At 39.1% G+C, this 19,521-nt stretch overlaps 1 protein-coding gene across 2 annotated transcripts in view; it reads left to right on the top strand.

The window, feature by feature from the left end:
* The window catches only part of ndufs3 (NADH:ubiquinone oxidoreductase core subunit S3), a 130,165-nt gene that overhangs the window by 72,756 nt on the left and 37,888 nt on the right, over window positions 1-19,521 (top strand). For both annotated transcript variants that reach the window (XM_035417523.1, XM_035417522.1), the window contains exon 5: window positions 10,190-10,315. In XM_035417523.1, coding sequence (XP_035273414.1) covers window positions 10,190-10,315 — 126 coding nt within the window. The remainder of the gene's footprint in view (window positions 1-10,189; window positions 10,316-19,521) is intronic.

Here is a 19,521-nt window from a genome sequence, read left to right as displayed (position 1 = left end):
ATTTTCGGACTGTTCATGGAAAATACGACACCGACTTCCCAACGAAAAGCGAGCTAAGAAAGAGAAAGGTGAAGGAACTAAAATCCCAGTTGTCCGGACAGCAGTCATTTTTCACACAACATACTTCAAAAGCGAAAGCCGCCACCGAAGCATCGTTCCGGGTGAGTCACATCATCGTTAATAACAAGAAGTCCTTCCAAGACGGAGAGATGGTAAAAGAGGCATTCGTTGAAGCAGCTGACTCATTGTTCCGGGACTTTAAAAATAAGGCAGAAATATTATCTTCGATCAAAGCTCTCCAGCTGTCAAGAAGTACAGTTACACGGCGCTGTGAAGCCATAGATGAGGATTTAACCCAGCAAATGGGGAAGGACATCGGAGATTGCGAGTGTTTCTCACTGCAGTTGGACGAATCTACGGACGTGAGTGACACAGCCCAGATGTGCATTTTCATTCGTATGGTGTTTAGTGATATCACTGCAAAAGAGGAGCTATTAACAGTACTGCCCATGAAAGAACAGACGTGAGGAGAGGACATATTTCAGTCGTTCAAAAACTTTATCGAGAAAACCCAGCTCCCAGTGTACAAATTGGTGTCTATCACCACGGATGGAGCACCCGCAATGGTTGGCCACGTGAATGGATTCATTGCCAAGTGCAGGCAGGACGATGCTTTCCCAGACTTCCTGAATTACCATTGCATAATCCACTAACAAGCGTTATGCGCTAAAATGCTCAACATGAAAGAGATCATGGATGTGGCAACGAAGATCGCCTGTTCTATTCGAGCCAGATCTCTTCAAAGACGGTTATTCCGTGCACATCTGGAGAAGGCTGACTGCGACCACTCTGAGTTGTTGCTACACACTGACGTGAGATGGCTTAGTCGAGGGAAATTCCTGCAAAGATTTCGAGAGCTCTGTCCGGAGATTAAGGAGTTTTTCCGTGTAGCTGGACATGCAGAATACAAGCAACTAAATGACGGTCAGTGGCTGTTAGACTTGGCATTTTTAACTGATCTGACAAACATGTTTAATGACCTTAATCTAGAGCTGCAAGGAAAAGACAAAACAGTGATCAATATGATCAGCTCTGTTAATGCTTTCAAACGAAAGATGCAACATCTCTCCTCAAAGCTGCAGCGCCATGATTTGGCAAACTTCCAGAACCTGGCGTCAGAGCTGGAGATGCAAGGGAAGGCATGTGTGCAACTTGACAGTGCACGCTACACAGAGCAGATTGACAATTGTCTGTCAGAGTTTGACAAACGCTTTCAAGACTTTTCTTTGCTCGAGCCAGTCGCTACATTCATGTGCTATCCTTTTCGGGAAGATGCTGAGGTTGATTCACTGGCATCAAAAATTGCAACACTGTTTCACCTGAACTCTTCTGGAGTGGAAGATGAGATTTTGACACTACAAGCCGACATTGAGCTGAAGTCCAGAGCTCATGGACAGTTCTGGAACTTTACTCACAGAGGTAAAGTACCCCAACATGAGGAAATGTGCTACCTCCTTGACTGCATTATTCGGCTCCACTTATTTATGTGAGTCAGCCTTTTCCCACATGAAGATCATTAAGTCCAAGTACCGTTCCACCATGACTGATGAACATTTGGAAGTGTGCTTGAGGCTGGCTGTCAGCAGCTACTGTCCAGACTATGTATCCCTGGCTGATTCAATTCAGTGCAAGTCATCGGAGTAAACTCAGGTAATGACAAAAAATGTACATAGTTAATTATGTTGTGTTGTGCAATATTGGCTCATGCGGTTATGCAAGGTACATCAACATACATTGTACATATAAAGAATCCTCAATATATTTGTAAATAAATATATGTTTTGCATTTTTGTAGTGGGTAGATCATTTTGACTTGGTCATTTTATAAGTAGCTCGCATGCTGAAAAAGTGTGAGCACCCCTGGCCTAAGGCATGTGCATATAAGATTTTCTTAGGTGACCCCTACAATGGTATTAAAAAATATTGTTGATTTACTCGGTGTCAATTTGCACAATCACAATCATTATATTGAAATGAGGTATTCACTTAACCCTCTGGGGTCTGAGGGTAAAATGAGGCACACTGGTGATTGTGCCATGCTCTGACATTTGTGTAAATTTCATCAACTTTATATGCAGTGATTCCAAAATGTTTCATATCTCTGTTTTCAGCACAAACTCGGCTACAATAATATGGCAGCAGTAAGTAGGTCATAATCATATGTGGATTGCAAATTGCTCTAAAAACACACAAACTGTAAACAGTAGTTTTGAACATGCACAGGAATATTGTAATAAAAAACACTAAACAATTGTAACTAAGATTTTTGGTCACTGAAATGTGTTCATCAAGGTCTTGGGTATCAAAAGATGACAAAATATTTTAGCAAATCCAATGAGAAATATAAAATAAATTGATAAAAGTTAGTGTTGTGACTACTATTTTTCAACACCAAGTGAGGGCAAATGGCCTTTCTGTAATGAATATGCATTGGGTAGGAGGAGCTGCCAGCTAAGTAGGCTATTCACACCTGGCCGCATGCCTCCCCACCACTAAGACAAAGACTCAGTGAGCCATTTAGAAGACAGAAACAAAGACATCTTTTGATTTTAGAACATTTATTGAAGCAAACCATACGCATGGAAGATGAGATGAGACTGGTGTACTCTTGCAACGCTTGCGTGGCCTCTTAGCTAGTGGTGAACTAGGCTGTGTTTCCTGATCAACACCTCTGTAAATATGATAAAAACAAAATTGTTAGGAAATGTGACATCAAATAAAACTTTATTTATATAGCACATTTTCTTCAACAGGTGAAAATTAAATGTGCTTTACAAAAAAGGGGCAAACCACTAACTAATGAAAACAAAATTTAGGAAATGTGACATGGTTACATCATATACAAACAAAGAACCAAACAAACACAACCAGACGCAGAGAGGTAGCCTATAATTTTGAGAAGCAATGGTTAGAATCGTTCGTAGTGTGGGAATTTACAAGCACGCATATGAGTGAATATTCCTACAAACACACAGAGAATGTAATACAGCACACATTTACAAATGATGCAAGCTATCAACAAAACAACATTAGCTAAACTAAATAAACATTGATATTCCAGCTCAACTACACGCAACTCATCAATAACAATGCCTCAATCTGAAGTAGGCTAGGTCTGTTTAGCTAAGTGGTTATTATATTGCTATTTCCCGAATTTACTTACAGGATGCTAATATCGATTGTGCGAGGACATCAGTTTTAGAATCCCAGCCACGCCACTACACACCAGGCATGGGCTATTTATTACCAATATGATCGAAAAAAATACAGTCTACCTGCTACTTCTAACACACAACCAGACACCGAGAGCCTAGCCTATAATTCTGAGATGCAGTAGTTTGAATCGTTCGTAGTGTGGGAATTTACAAACGCGCATATTGCTGGGTATTCCTACAAACAGAGATGCGTTGCAATACAGTACACATATTTACCAATATGATCATAAGAAATATACTTACTCATGAAGTTGATCCTCCGCTGGATCAGTTCGCTGTTCGAAATGACACCGCTCTTCATCAATGTCGGCTTCCGGACGGACCATTTTCCAAAATTGAACAAAATGTTTACCTCAAAAGAAGTGAATTAGGCTACACTTTGACATTCTATCCTGCTTTCGCAGGCTTGGCATTTCTCACATGGATCTCGCATCGCCCCTCTCCTACTCTCCTTCTATGGAGAGTAGTTATAATGTCGTTAACATGTGAATGCGATTTGGGCGGACTTCCTGCTGAGCGAAATTCACATAGTAATGAGTAAGGATTAACGAAGCATACATGGTTTAATTAATCAAATTTAGAACTTTTAAAACAATTCATATTATTTGTCAATGGGCGCATTGGAAAGTCGTGATTCTAAGGTTTCTGTCAATGTTTTTGTTGCGTCTGTATGATAACAACTCGTGAAGTTAATCATCAAAATATAAACGAAAGTTCATTTAATCTTGCCGAGCTCCGCCGGCGGAGCTCTCGACCCCAGAGGGTTAAGCCGCGTTTCCACCGCAGGAACTTTCCCCAGGAACTAGGAACCTTTTGAGGAACTCATTGCTTTTCGACCGCAGGAACTAGGGTCTAAATTAAGTTCTGGGGACTTTATTTTACCCCCAAAAAAGTCCCTGCTCGGGGGGTAGTACTTTCCAAAAGTACCGGAACTTTTGGGGTGGGGCGCAAGCGCTGAAAATTTCTGATTGGTCGACTAGGCTACTCGCAGTGTTTTATTTCAACCGCCATTTTTAAAAATCTGCAACAGCAAACCGATTTATTTTCATAACTTGAAATCAAACTTGTATGTTATGCGGCACAGTAGCCTACTTTTGGTTATAGCCTGCCAACGTCTTGGAATTATAACATGTGTACTCCTCTTCTTTTCTTGCTTTAGTATTCGTTTTATAAAATGTTAAGCATTCGTGCTGGGACAGCATATTACGTACCCAAACATTCAAACGGTTTAATTCGGTTGCTGAATGTTTTCTTCTGGATTTTCTTTGTTAGCCCGTTGTAATTGACTCAAAATGTTTGATACAGTTATGTGAGGTATGCGGTAGTTCTGCATAATTTACATTGGTGATACAGTAAAAGCAAACTGGAAATCACCTTCCGCACTTTTTGTCAGGGTAAAATAACAGGTTAATTCTAGTAATCGTCCCTTTTGCTTTTTCAGACTGCCATAATTTTACTCTGCCATTCTTCAATTCCACAAAAAGACCAGGAAGACTATGGACTAATTTATGGTGCATGGTTCGCATCTGGAAGGCACACTTCGCTGCTTGGCTAGCAGTAACTTTGAAGGAAAGCAAACGGTGGCTGTACCACTGCTAATTTATATTTTCACACAAGTCTGAGTTTTCGTTCAATTCTTCGTTTCGTTCTATTTCGTTCATTTTGCCTATATGGAATTGACGATGAGAAAGTAATCAACAGCAAATTGTTTACGACGTGTGTATGTTTTCTGCTGTTGTTGTCAGTTATTTGTGGAATGTGAATGCATTCTGTCGCCTCGGATGTCAAGACATGAAAGTGAATGTTTGCATAAAACATAATGAATGTGTTCGAGAGGATATGTAAAACAGTTACAATCTGACTATTGGCCTGTTATATCCTATTTGTTGCATAACAATGGTCCAACTACCAACGACAGTTTTGCTTGACAACGGTAAAATATGCCCAAACGGCCGCGGAAGAATATTTCAATTTCAGGTGATTAAATCGATAAAAATCAATAAATATAAAAGTTACCATATATAGCCATTGTTGGTAACCCATTGTATATAAGTGGAATAAACCCCTCCGGGCTGTCCCGGTTATTAGAAAATAATGTAGGCTACTTCGGTGGTAGTATGGGGTTACAGAAGAAATCATAGGACAGATGGACCGACGACAACGTCGCTTTTTCATACGTCAGTGGACTAATTTGCCTAATCTTCGCGGTAGTTTAGACCGCGGTGGAAACGCAGACAACAATGGGCTGAAGGAACCTTTTAGTTCCTTGATAAGTAGTTCCTGGGACTAAAAGTTCCGGGTATTTTGGTGGAAACGCGGCTTTAGTCCCAGGTTTCACCAACACAGATGATGCGTCATCTTACCCCACTGGCAGAGAAGCATATGAATCTGAGACATGAGGCTTCCCTCATGTCTCAGATTCATATGCTTCTTAGAAGGGAAATGATTCAATAATTTGTTTTGTTTGTAGTCTCAATATCCAATTGTGGAACTCAATCAGTGGCCGCACCAGCCTATGGAATGATATCTGTGGAATGCCGGACATTCTGAAATCAGGATTTTACACAGATTCATCTGTTCTGACAAAAAATAATTATTTTTGCCATAATATGCCGACTCACAATCATTGCACAATAAATGTATGTCGTTCATAATTTTATTAGGACATTTTTAACAGAAGCAGGATGAAATAAGCAGTGTTGGGCAGTAGCATCACTACAAGTAGCGGCGTTTCTAGTTTAACTGCATTTCTCAGTAGCATTTTCTGAATCAAATAGCTTTTCAGTAGCGAAGCTCTTTAATTGACCAAGTAGTGCGGTAGCATCCACGCCAGCTACATTTTCCCAAGCATTTCTGAAGCTCAAGCGCAGCAGAGCATTCTGCTGCAGTCTGAAATAAAACTGCTAAGGATCAGTGAGTGACGTCACCGCCATACACGGACCTGTATGAGAGAGACCTGCTTAATATATAAAATATCTTTGGTGTAGCCGACAGAAGCACTTCCGTATGACGGTGACATCACGTACCAATCCTTGGGCTGATGCCTGCGACTTGTCTGCTGCAGGGGAATACAGACACACGTGAGCTTGATTTTACTTGATGAAAAGATAGGTATGTTGCGTAAACTCTTAGACAGTTTTGCTGCTGCTTTTGTTTGTGTTCATCAGATTAACCTACAGGGTCCAAGTTAAACTACACGGTCGCTCTCTGCACTTGGAACTGTACTTCCCTCTAGGGTTTTCAGCACACTTGTCCCTGGTTACGGTTATACACTTCATTGTACGTCACTCTGTATAAGAGCGTCTGCCAAATGCCTGTAATGTAAAGATGACAGAGGACGGAGAGGAATTGATCCTGAGTTTAAGTGAAACAACGGAGAAAAATTATGTGTTCAGGTATTTAGTAATTTAAGAACACACATTCAGGTGATTCCCGAATAAGATAACACAGCCGTCGCCAACCAAGCTAATCATCACAATTCATTGCAGTCTGCAAACACCAGCTAACAACTTGTCAACAGCTAACCACTAGCTAGCTACAATTTTTTCACTGTCTATTCTGTTCACAGAAAATAAATAAAATTAAGCGTGGGGAGGGGGGCTGCAAAAGACAAATTTAAACAATTAAACAAATACAGTACATATAGGAGGGAAGAGGTGGGGAAAAATGAGGGAAAAGTTGAAAAGTTTAGATTACTCTGAAATATGACTTTTGTAGTTTTTAACATTGACCAGCAGAGGGTACAACAAAAATGCAGGTCTCTACAAAACCAAAGTATGGTGGTTAATCAAAACGATTTGCTTAAAATTTATGTAGCTACTAGTACAGAGTGGGCCTAATAAAAATACCAGTTTTTAAACTGCCAATCATATAGATAGATAGAGTACTTTATTAATCCCAAAGGGAAATTTAAGTGTTACAGCAGCCACTTGACATGAATCAAAATACAAAAACAATGAGGTAGGTAAAAGAAACAAATACAATTAAAGGCTGAATTATATACAATAACTAAATAGACTAATTAAAATATAAAAAATAAATAGAATAGCTAAAACTAGAATAGAGACTAGAGAACCATAACTATACTATACTATTTGCTGAGTATGCTGTTAAATTATGTTAATATGCTACAGTGTACTACAATGTACATTAGTGCAAGTCAGGTGGATTTTGCTATGGTAGTAAGGTGCATGATTGTCCATGGATGTTAGAATTAAGTGTTCATTGATACTTGAATAATACAATATACAAAATTGTAGAATTTTATTTCTTTTGTACCACCCAACTAAAATGGCCTCCTTGGAATGAAGTTGGTTCAGTGTAAAAAAAAAAAAAAAAATAGCTTTGATGTAGTAAACTACTTTTGCCGTGTTGTTGTAGCTTAGCTTGCTACATTTCTCTGGGGGGTAGCTTCAGTGTAGTGAAGCTTCATTTAATGTAGAGTAACTGGTAGCTTAGCTCACTACACTTTCCAAGTAGCTTGCCCAACACTGGAAATAAGCTATTGTTTTGACATCCTGATCAAGTTGTTTACGTAATTTACACCAGCTACAGAAATACATTTTTGGGCAGGTCTGTGAAAAAGTGGGCTGGCCGACTAGGTGAGTTTTTTCAGAATACATATGCCACACGCATTATGCCCCGTTCCACCACTCCTTGGAGCTAATCCTATGGCACCACTGTATTCCTAACAGCAATGCAGCCATTATATTCAACTCTTCTGCTATATGCTGGTCCAAAAACCTAATTATGTAAATATTGTTTTTCTTTGTTAAATCAATATTACAGCATGACTAAGTACATAACAAGGAGAGCACAGTCATCACACCAACTCAAACCAACAGTACAACACCGCTGCCTATAAAACGTGCATATGCTTGTGACAGACACAACCTATTCGCCCTAATGAAGAGGAAATAATAAAAATCGGATGGCTGAGATGTACACCACAAATTTGGGGGAAAAATAACCAGCAAACTTAAAAACCCATGCCATCAAGCATCCTATAATATAGCATGCCCTTGCACAGGTAGACAATCATCAGCTTTATGACTTTAAAAGGCTAATAATTTCTGTAAATAAACTTGATTTTTACTTGTATAAACATTTTCAGTTTCAAACATTAACAAACTTAATGATCACATTATAGTAACACTGCCACGACAGGCATGAAAAATGTAGCTATATACAGCATCTTCGGAAAGTATTCATTACAGCCTTATATCCTTTGTCATTATAAAATTGATTAAATTCATTTTTATTCTCATAAATCTACACACAATACCCCATAATGACAAAGGGAAAACAGGTTTTTAGAAATTTTTTTGCAAATTTATTAAAAATAAAAAGCTGATATCACATTTACATAAGTATACAGACCCTTTGCCATGACACTCAATACTTTCCGAAGGCACTGTAATTCTAGTTTACCATTGACTGCTTGCTGCAATGGAGGTAACGTACCACTGACTAATTTGAAATGCACTTTATTATTAAACAGGGCAACCTTACCACAGTAATACTAGGTTTCTTTTTTACAGGTTTTATTTAATTTATTTTTTTGATAGTCCAGACTGAACTCTGGACTAAGTGGTTAGAAAATGGATTGATATCGCTCATGAGTTGTAGCTATGTTTCCCTCTTTGGCACTGCTAGTAGCGATACACACTGGTAGCTAAACTGGGTTATTCAGCCATACTGATACCGCTATACACACACACACACATACATACATACATAAATAAATGCAGCAAACATAGTAAGTTTGTCTTTCTCCTTTCTTCAGACAAAGTTGTCCATGTGCATGCACATGCGCACACACACACACACACACACACAGGCACGTACACATACACATGCATACTCTGCCTTCCTCTAGTTAGCTTTCCTGATTAGATTAGCCTGTGTATATTCTGTATGTTTGCATGTTTGTTTAATAAATTACATTAATAATCCTGGTGTCTTTGTCACATTAACATTACAGCTGAAATTGGTGTGAAATTAGTCTTTCCAAGAACCCTTCAGCTTAAGGATTAAATCTTTGATTCAATTATATTTGATCATTAATAATGGCAAGTTGAATTATGTGAAGTTCTAAATTTATGGTTAGACATTTTTTGTAATTTTCTGAGACTGATTACTGATTGCGGTTATTCTGCTACACCTACATATGTGGTGCCCCATATGAAGATATAGGGGTATATTCCCTAATCTGTTGTTGCAGAAAATGCTGGCTCTACAAAATATTAATATGTGGGTTTGATTATTTATGCAAGCAGCATATTTCAGTTTTTCATTTTCTTTAAAATATTGGCTGACCACAAATATTTGCTTTGAAAATGTATTGTTAGAGAATACAAGTTTACAAGAAAAATATTGACTGGAAAAACATTTGTATCATTAGTAACCCAGAAATTGATATCTGAATACTTTTGCAAGACACTGTATATAATATTCTTTCCAAATTTGCTCCACTATCTTGTGTTATTTGCATAAATATTGAATAAATGTATAGGGTATGTATGAAAGGAAAGGCATTCAGGATGAATAAATGTATAGGGTATGTATGAAAGGAAAGGCATTCAGGAATAGGGTGGTGGCAGCTACTCTGATAGATGCTGCATAAAACCAAATAATAGTTTGTGTTGTCCAAGCGGAGAAGCCTGTATATCTTGAAAGGGGGTATATCCTTGGTTGTATAATTGGATATTCCTTTTTCTGAATATGACTGGTTACCATAATTAGTGCTTAAAGTCACTCCTTGGTAATTGGGACCGAAATCCATGTCAAATGTCCCCAGTTCACATGTTCAACATAAACCCATGGCCATGCACATACATTGTGTGTAGATAACATGTGTGCCATTTAAAGTTGCCAACCTCACACATTGTCTTGATTGTCTTTGAATTTGACAGATAGTGTACAACCTGCTATCACTTCGCTACAACTCCCGGGTCCGAGTGAAGACTTACACCGATGAACTGACCCCTGTGGACTCCTCTGTCTCCATCCATCAGGCAGCCAACTGGTATGAGAGGGAGGTAAGAGTCCAGCTGTAAAATATATAGTCAAAGTACAGTACGAATGTGCCATCTGTATGAACACTTGTCATTTTAAAGGTGTTCATTGGACAAATGTATTTTCTTATAAGAATAATGCACCCAATATCACATTTGTTTTTAGTAAATTGGAGATTATCCTAGATGAAATAAGCCAGTACCTGATGTTGTTAAGAACCCCATTCCTGTGCTGTGGGGGTAAAAAAAAACTATGTGTACATTGACATTAATACTCTTTGCTACTTGTTATTAACTTTACAATTTACAAAATAAATCATCTAAACTTTTTGGGAGGTTTTCACATTACAAATTCCAGGGCTTCTGGAAGCTTTACAAGCTAGCATGCTGGTTGTTTTATTGGAAATTCAAGGAAACACATTTCCAGTGGTAACATGAGACCAGCCACATCCTCAGATTATGAAGCTTGGGGCTTTATTCATTAAAAAAAGACTGTGTAAAGATGGACACACAAGCAGCTTTGTAGCTTATCGTAAAGTGAGTTGTGGTAATGTCCAAATCGATGAGAAAAGCTTCTTTTATTTGTTTCTTAACACCCAGGAAAGCCTTTGCCGAACAACTAGCCAACTATACAGATCAATCTGGTGTGTGCTTATTATTAATGCGTGTGACCAGGTGGCTGTTTCGTTTCCATTAATGACTTGGAGCATCCAGAAGATGATGCTGTCAACGCAGCAAGCAAATTAGCTGAACACATTCAACATTAAACACTGAGCTAACTTAAAGTCAGTCACGTTGAAGAGTACAATTAATCTTAATTGGCGACACAGGAACCCTTTCGCGGACGTCACGGCCAGCACAAACCCATCAGTATTTCAAGGTGTAGACATCCACGGTTGTTGAGCGGAGAAGACACTTGGAGGTTCAACAGCACGGCTGCCAAGACTTACTAGGCAGGTGTACGACCTGGCTGCCTAGGAGTGTGGTAAATCGGATGTGCAACATGAAATAGAAAATATAGCTGCAAGCAGCAATGTGGGGCCCTACGAACATGTCCAAGCTGGGTAAATTCTAGGCGAAGGAGAAAAGAGTCCGAGTGGCATAGATTTCAGGATTTTGGACAATGTACATACCCGTGCGTGAGACGATCCATCTTCCGGTTCATGAGAAACATTACTTTGAAATATGAATGTGCATTAGCATAAAGTGCTAACTGTCACGCCACAAATCACGCAATTTTTAACAAAACGACTTGTCCTTATCACTCTTGATGGAAAGAATACCCAAGACTACACATTTGCGATGGTGACAGAATCAGGTAAAGCATTCATGAGAAGATGAGTTTAAAAGCGTTATATTAGCATTAGCTTTCCGCCAAAATTTCAAATGCCTGTAATTTCCTTGTTTTTTGAGATATCTGCAACTGCGCTGACATGCTACAACATGGTTGTGCCCTCTTCATGCCCAGTTATAAGCACTTGAAATTTGTGGGCAAATTTTGTTTTTTTTAAATACCAGTTTCTCTACCATCTTGGAATGGATCTCTTAGCTGTTAACACCCTATAGAGAGACATGCACCATACACGTGTATGGGCAAGTTCGGACCAATCGCACTTACGGTTTATTAGAAGAAACTTTTTATAGGTTTTGCCAAATTTTCAATCTGCAGGAAAATCCATCACGGCGGACTTTATAGGTTCTTAAGGCATATTTGTTCCTCATGAGGAATGACACAATACACCTGGTTTCATGAATTTTCATCAAACGGGCTGGAAATGCCAGCTTTTTGAATCGGTTACTATAGCGCCACCTATGGAAGAATCATGGTCATTCTTTCTGGCATAGTTACTCATGGTCTCTAGTTTTGACCTGGTAATTAGGGGTCCAAGCAGCGAAGCTGGTGGAACCCTATTGTATCTGTTAGGATTATTAGGGGTCCAAGCAGCGAAGCTGGTGGAACCCTATTGTATTTGTTAGGATTATTATTAGGGGTCCAAGCAGCGAAGCTGGTGGAACCCTATTGTATCTGTTAGGATTATTATTATTCTTATTTTTTTCCGCTAAAAGTGTCTGAGGCTCAGCAACCATAAGTCCTGGAGCAACCAAATTTGGCAGGTGGGTTCCTATGGGCCCCCACTACTCAGGCACTAAAAATCACGTACGTCGGCCAGATGGTGGCGCTATAACAAAGGGTTTTGCGTAAAAGGTCATAACTCCCACACCATAAGTTAGATGAACACAAAACTTCATCGACCTATACATCAGAATGTGCTCTATAACTTTGCCATTGGCACCACCTATGTCCGCCATATTGTTTGCCCGCCATTTAGACTTTTTAGTTGGGGCGTGGCAGTTTTCTCTGCTAAAATGTCTGAGGCTCAGCAACCAGAAGTCCTAGAGCAACCAAATTTGGCAGGTGGGTTCCTATGGCCCCCCACTACTCAAGCACTAAAAATCACCCATGTCGGCCAGATGGTGGCGCTATAACAAAGGGTCATACTTTAAAAGGTCATAACTCCCACACCGTAAGTTAGATGAACACAAAACTTCATCGACCGATGCATCTGAATGTGCTCTACAACTTTGCTTTTGGGACCACCTATGTCCGCCATATGGTTTGCCCGCCATTTGGCCGTTTCTATTAGGTGGGGTGCGGAAGAGCTGTGGCTCCAAATCTAAACGGTTACGACATCGAGTAAACTTCTTTACGGCAAGCGACAACCATGGCGACGCAAGTAATCCCACACCGTAGGTCTAGTTTTTAGCAGTGAGGAGATGGTCTGACAGTGCCACCTAGCGTGCATGCTAGGACAGGCTACCCAAAGTTTCTTAGTAAAAGCTTTCTGAGAGGATGAATAATTACTTTTCTTTGGCATGGATCCATTTGAAGACAGTATCGGGTGAGTTTGTTAAGTCTTTAAATCTGTCATTATGGTGAGAAAAAGCTAAACCATTTTATTGGTAGTTTTTTAGTTTCTGTGCAAACGCGCGAAAACACGCTGGTATAATAAAACAATGACGGTAATACATATATAGTCCGCTTCGTTCCGTTGCTACCATAACATAACAGACTATCTTGTGTCTACAGCTGCAGTTTCTCGCTGCAATTTCTAACATTGAATATTCACAAAAGACGCAATTTATGCTGTACTCTGCCAATGTCTAAATAAATAATACGCTACGGTAAAGCTTTGAGAGGATGAATAATTACTTTTCTTTGGCATGGATCCATTTGAAGACAGTATCGGGTGAGTTCGTTAAGTCTTTAAATCTGTCATTATGCTGAGAAATAGCTAAACCATTTCATTGATAGGTTCTGAGTTTCTGTGCAAACGCGCGAAAACACGCTGGTATAATGAAACAATGACGGTAGCCTAATACATATATAGTCCGCTTCGTTCCGTTGCTACCATAACATAACGACCTACAGCTGCAGTTTCTCGCTGCAATTACTAATATTGAATATAAACAAAAGACGCAATTTATGCTGTAGTCTTCCAATGTCTAAATAAATAATACGGTCCATTTGAAGACAATATCGGGTGAGTTCGTTTAGTCTTTAAATCCGTCATTGTGCTGAGAGAAATCGTATTCTCAATTTAATTTCTAAATTGACTGTAAGCTTAGTGTTGTAACTAGGTAGTTGTTCCGTACGTGACTTAGTCTTAACTCGTCTTAACTATTGCTTGAATGTTCTCATAGACTGCGTTGTTGCTGTTCTTGTTTGTGTTAGCGTTAATCAGTTTAAACTACAGGGTCCAAGTTGAACTATGCGGTTGTTCCCTGCACTTGGAACGGTATTTCTCTCTATGGTTTTCGGCACGCTTATTCCTGGTTATGGTTATACACTTTGTTGTACGTCGCTCTGGATAAGAGCGTCTGCCAAATGCCTGTAATGTAGGCTAATGTAATATTCCGTAGCAACAAGATAAACCCGGCGTTAGCCCTGAAATATGCCAATACAGCAGTGAAAACGCTGCTCACTGAATAACGAAATAAACGAGACAAAGTTTTTTTTTTAAATTATGCCATGTCATTCTACATTCAATATCTGGGACTAAACTTTGAATAATTATACAATATTACCACTGGTTTTACGCGTAGAGATGTCCCTATTGCGACTGAGTGATCATATATTGTCTTGGACAATCCGTTTGTGATTCCTGTTGCTTCTCATCTGCCAATAAATAAATAAACCGGTCGGCTGCTCTGCGCGTAGGTCGCGACTTGATAACTCGTCTTTTGTTTCGTTTTTTCTCAATGTCGTACTTATTATTTGAAATGTGTATTTATGTGTTATTATTCTATCTGTCTCTGAGGCGCTCTGAAATGTGCATTCTCTGCTAAACTGAGCAATGGATTGGAATATGTGTCTGACGTAGTGTTGCACGGTATACCAAAACTTCAGCACTTTCTCGGTACTTAAAAAAAAAAAAAAAAAAAAAAAAAAAAAAAAACAGTTTCGTATTTGAATTTTCCGACGTTCGGTAGTTCTGCGTCAAATGTAAAAGCCAGGGAAATGTGTCTCCCACATTACTGATTTAGAGGATGAATGTAGGTTAATGTAGTTTGTCAGAATCTTCGCTAGATGACAGTAGCAACTAAGGTTGCCAAGTGAGGTGACCTGCGCTTGTGCATTCACTTCCCTGATACAGCGCAAGCTTTGACTCAGTTCATTTCAGTAGCAATAGGTGTTCCAATTTGGAAATATTTAATTATAGATAGATGCTTTATTGTTATTAAAATATGCTGTTTTTAAATCTATTTAAAGGTGAAAGACCTGTTTTAAAGATTATTTACTTTACAACTGTTTAATTTTTGAAATATATTTAACATGTTTTTCTATTGTTCAGTGTTGTAACACTATAGGCCTATGCATATTAATATGTTGAAGAGACTTCAACTTACAGGTTGTTAATGAACCAGGTTGTTAATAAACCATGAATTAGAAAATGAGGTCAACCCTTGTGGACATTAGGTTTCTGATCTATTAAGGTAATTTCAGTATGGTTAGGTACCGAGTATCGAATTAGCACCGTTTAAGTTTCAAGTATCATTTCAGTATTGAGTATCGTAATACTAAACCTGGTATCAGTATCAAAGTCAAAATTTCGGTATCGTGACAACACTAGTGTGACGCCTTTTTTAGTTGCGGCGCAGAAACACTGCAGCTGTGCACGCACACCGGACCATCTAAGTGTTACGACATGCCCTCTAAGTGTTACGACATAGTAAAGGCCTTGACGGGAATCGGCCAGGACACATCCATGGCGACGTAACCAAGTCATCCGACAGCGTCTCTTAGCTCAAAATTGGCCATAAGTCATCAATATTTCAAACGATCATCATGATATTCAGTAGATATGTTGGGTGAAGGCATATGATCATGAGGACAAAGCCATTTTAAAATCGCTCCATAGGGAGCGCGATCCTGCCAATGCTTGGACCCCTCCCAACGCCGCTTGCGGCTTTAATTCTTATTATTTTTCTCCCTTAAAAGTGTCTGAGGCTCAGTAACTATAAGTCCTAGAGCAACCAAATTTGGCAGGTGGGTTCCTATGGCCCCCCACTACTCAGGCACTAAAAATCACTTATGTCGGCCAGATGGTGGCGCTATAACAACGGGTCATGTTTAAAAGGTCATAACTCCCACACCGTAAGTCAGATTAACACAAAACTTCATCGACCGATGTATCTGTGCTCTACAACTTTGCCATTGGGAGCACCTATGTCCGCCATATTGTTTGCCTGCCATTTGGACTTTTTATGAGTTAGGATGCGGAAGAGCTGGAGCTCCAAATCTAAGTGTTACGACATCTAGTAAACTTCTTTACGGCAAGCGACATCCATGGCGACGCAAGTAATCCGACACCATAGGGTCTAGTTTTTATCAGTGAGGGGAGGGTCTGAACATCGGGGAAGCAATGGAAGACAGTGCCAGCCAGAGTGCATGCTAGGCTATTAAAAGTTTGTTAGTAAAAGCTTTTTGAGAGGATGAATAATTACTTTTCTTTGGCATGGATCCATTTGAAGACAGTATCGGGTGAGTTTGTTTAGTCTTTGAATCCGTCATTATGCTGAGAAATAGCTGAACCATTTTATTGGTAGGTTTTGAGTTTCTGTGCAAACGCGCGAAAACACACTGGTATAATAAAACAATGATGGCAATACATATATAGTCCGCTTCGTTCCGTTGCTACCATACCATAACAAACTATCTTGTGTCTACAGCTGCAGTTTCTCGCTGCAATTAGGCTACTAATATTGAATATATACAAATGACGCAATTTATGCTGTACTCTGGCAATGTCTAAATAAATAATACGGTACTCTGAGTGTAGGAAGCAGGTAGCATGGATGGCGAATTGATATTTCGTTTTTTGCTACTAAAAGTTTGTTGGTAAAAGCTTTTTGAGAGGATGAATCATTACTTTTCTTTGGAATGGATCCATTTGAAGACAATATCGGGTGAGTTCGTTTAGTCTTTGAATCCGTCATTATGCTGAGAGAAACTGTATTCTCAATTTAATCTCTAAATTGACTATAAGCTTAGGGTTGTAACTAGGTAGTTGTTTCGTAGGTGACTTAACTCGTCTTAACTATTGCTTGTATTTTCGCATAGACTGCGTTGTTGCTGTTCTTGTTTGTGTTAGTGTTAATCGGTTTAACCTACAGGGTCCAAGTTGAACTATGCGGTTGTTCCCTGCACTTGGAACGGTACTTCTCTCTAGGGTTTTCGACACACTTGTTCCTGGTTATGGTTATACACTTTGTTGTACGTCGCTCTGGATACGAGCGTCTGCCGAATGCCTGTAATGTAATGTAATGTAATATTCCGTAGCAACAAGATAAATCCGACATTAGCCCTAAAATATGCCAATACAGCAGTTAAAACGCTGCTCACTGAATAACGAAATAAACGAGACAAGGTTTTTAAAAAATAATACCATGTCATTCTACAGTCAATATCTGGGACTAAACATTGAATAAATATACAATCTTACCATTGGTTTTACGCTTAGAGATGTCCCTTTTGAGGCTGAATGGTCATATATTGTCTTGGACAATCCGTTTGTGAAATATACGTGCATTTGTGATGCCTATGGGTAGGCTACCTTCAAAAATAGCTGTGTAATTCCACACCTGTTGTTTACAGCGTTGTCGCCCTTTTTAGACCAATTTGGCTTGCTTGACAATTCATTTATTCAGTAGGTGAGAGTATAAGCTTTCTAACGATGTATAACATGTCTGATTTTGCTTTTGTAATAGCGTTTCATAGGTCAGCGTAACCGACAATTTTCTTATCTGCCAATGTCTAATTAAATAATACGGTAGGCTACTCTGCGCACAGCCCACAGGTCGCGAGTTGATATTTCGTTTTTTGTTTCGTTTTTTCTCAATGTCATATTTATTATTTGAAATGTGTATTTATGTGTTATTATTCTATCTGTCTCTGAGGCGCTCTGAAATGTGCATTCTCTGCTAAGATGAGCAGTGGATTGGAATATGTGTCTGACATAGTGTTGCACAGTATTCCGAAACTTCAGCACTTTTTCGGTACTTAAAAAAAAAGAAACGGTTCGGTATTAGAATTTTCCGACGTTCGGTAGTTTTAGGTCAAATGTAAAAGCCAGGGAAATGTGTCTCCCGCATTACTGATTTAGAGGATGAAAAGTGTAATTTGTCAGAATCTTTGCTAGATGGTAGTAGCAACTAAGGTTGCCAAGTGAGGTGACTTGCGCTGGTGCACTCAGCTCCTTGATACAGCGCAAGCTTCGACTCAGTTCACTTCAGTAGCAATAGGTTTTCCTATTTGGAAATATTTTATTATAGATAGATGCTGTATTGTTATTAAAATATGCTGTTTTTAAATCTATTTAAAGGTGAAAGACCTGTTTTAAAGATTATTTAGTTTACAACTGTTTAATTTTTGAAATATATTTAATATATTTTTCTATTGTTTAGTGTTGTAACACTATAGGCCTATGCTTATTAATATGATGAAGAGGTTTCAACTTAAAGGTTGTTAATAAACCAGGTTATTAATAAACCATGAATTCGAAAATGAGGTCAACCCTTGTGGACATTACGTTTCTGATCTATTAAGGTAATTTCAGTATCGTTAGGTACCGAGTATCGAATCAGCATCGTTTAAGTTTCAAGTATCATTTCAGTATTGAGTATCGTGATACTAAACCTGGTATCAGTATCAAAGTGAAAATTTTGGTATCGTGACAACACTAGTGTGACGCCTTTTTTAGTTGCGTTGCAGAAACACTGCAGCTGTACATACACGCCGGGCCATCTAAGTGTTACGACATGCCATTTAAGTGTTACGACATAGTAAAGGCCTTTACGGGAAGCGGCCAGGACACATGCATGGTGACGTAACTAAATCATCAGACAGCATGTCTTAGCACAAATTTGGTCATAAGTCATCAATATTTTACTACGTCAGACACATATTTCAATCCATTGCTCATCATGATATTCAGTAGATATGTTGGGTGAAGGTATATGATCATGAGGACAATGCCATTTTAAAATCGCTCTATAGGGGGCGTGATAGTGCCAATGCTTTGACTCCTCCCAACGCCGCTTGCGGCTTTAATTTATATCATTTTTGGTCAAGGACTTTTTGAGTTATTTGACCATTTCCTACTTCGTAGGACCCCTAATAATAATAATACTAACAAAAACAATAGGGTTTCTACTTCATAGGACCCCTAAATATAGCTGCAAGCAGCAATGCGGGGCCCTACGAACATGTCCAAGCCCGGTAAGTACTAGGCGAAGGAGAGAAGAGTCCATGTGGCATAGATTTCAGGATTCTGGACAATCTACATACCTGTGCATGAGAGGATCCAACGTCCGGTTCATGAGAACATTACTTCGAAACATGAATGTGCATTAGAATAAAGTGCTAACTTTGTCACGCCATTCCCTAGATTATTATTGTAAAAAGTTATAAGCATTTGAAATTTGTGGCCAAATTTTGTTTTTTAAAAAATACCAGTTTCTCCGCCGTCTTGGAATGGATCTCTTAGCGGTTAACACCCTATAGGGAGACATGCACCATGCACGTACGTGGGCAATTTCGGACCTATCGAACTTACAGTTTATTAGAAGAAACTTTTTATAGATTTTGCCAAATTTTCAATCTGCAGGAAAATCCATCATGGCGGACTTTATGGGTTCTTGAGGCATATTTGTTCCTCATGAGGAATGAC

The sequence above is a fragment of the Anguilla anguilla genome, chromosome 5, assembly GCF_013347855.1.
Source record: "Anguilla anguilla isolate fAngAng1 chromosome 5, fAngAng1.pri, whole genome shotgun sequence".
In the NCBI taxonomy this organism is placed as follows: Eukaryota; Metazoa; Chordata; class Actinopteri; order Anguilliformes; family Anguillidae; genus Anguilla; species Anguilla anguilla.
Note: the sequence above shows the minus strand (reverse complement) of the source record. Positions and strands in the feature narration are given on the sequence as shown.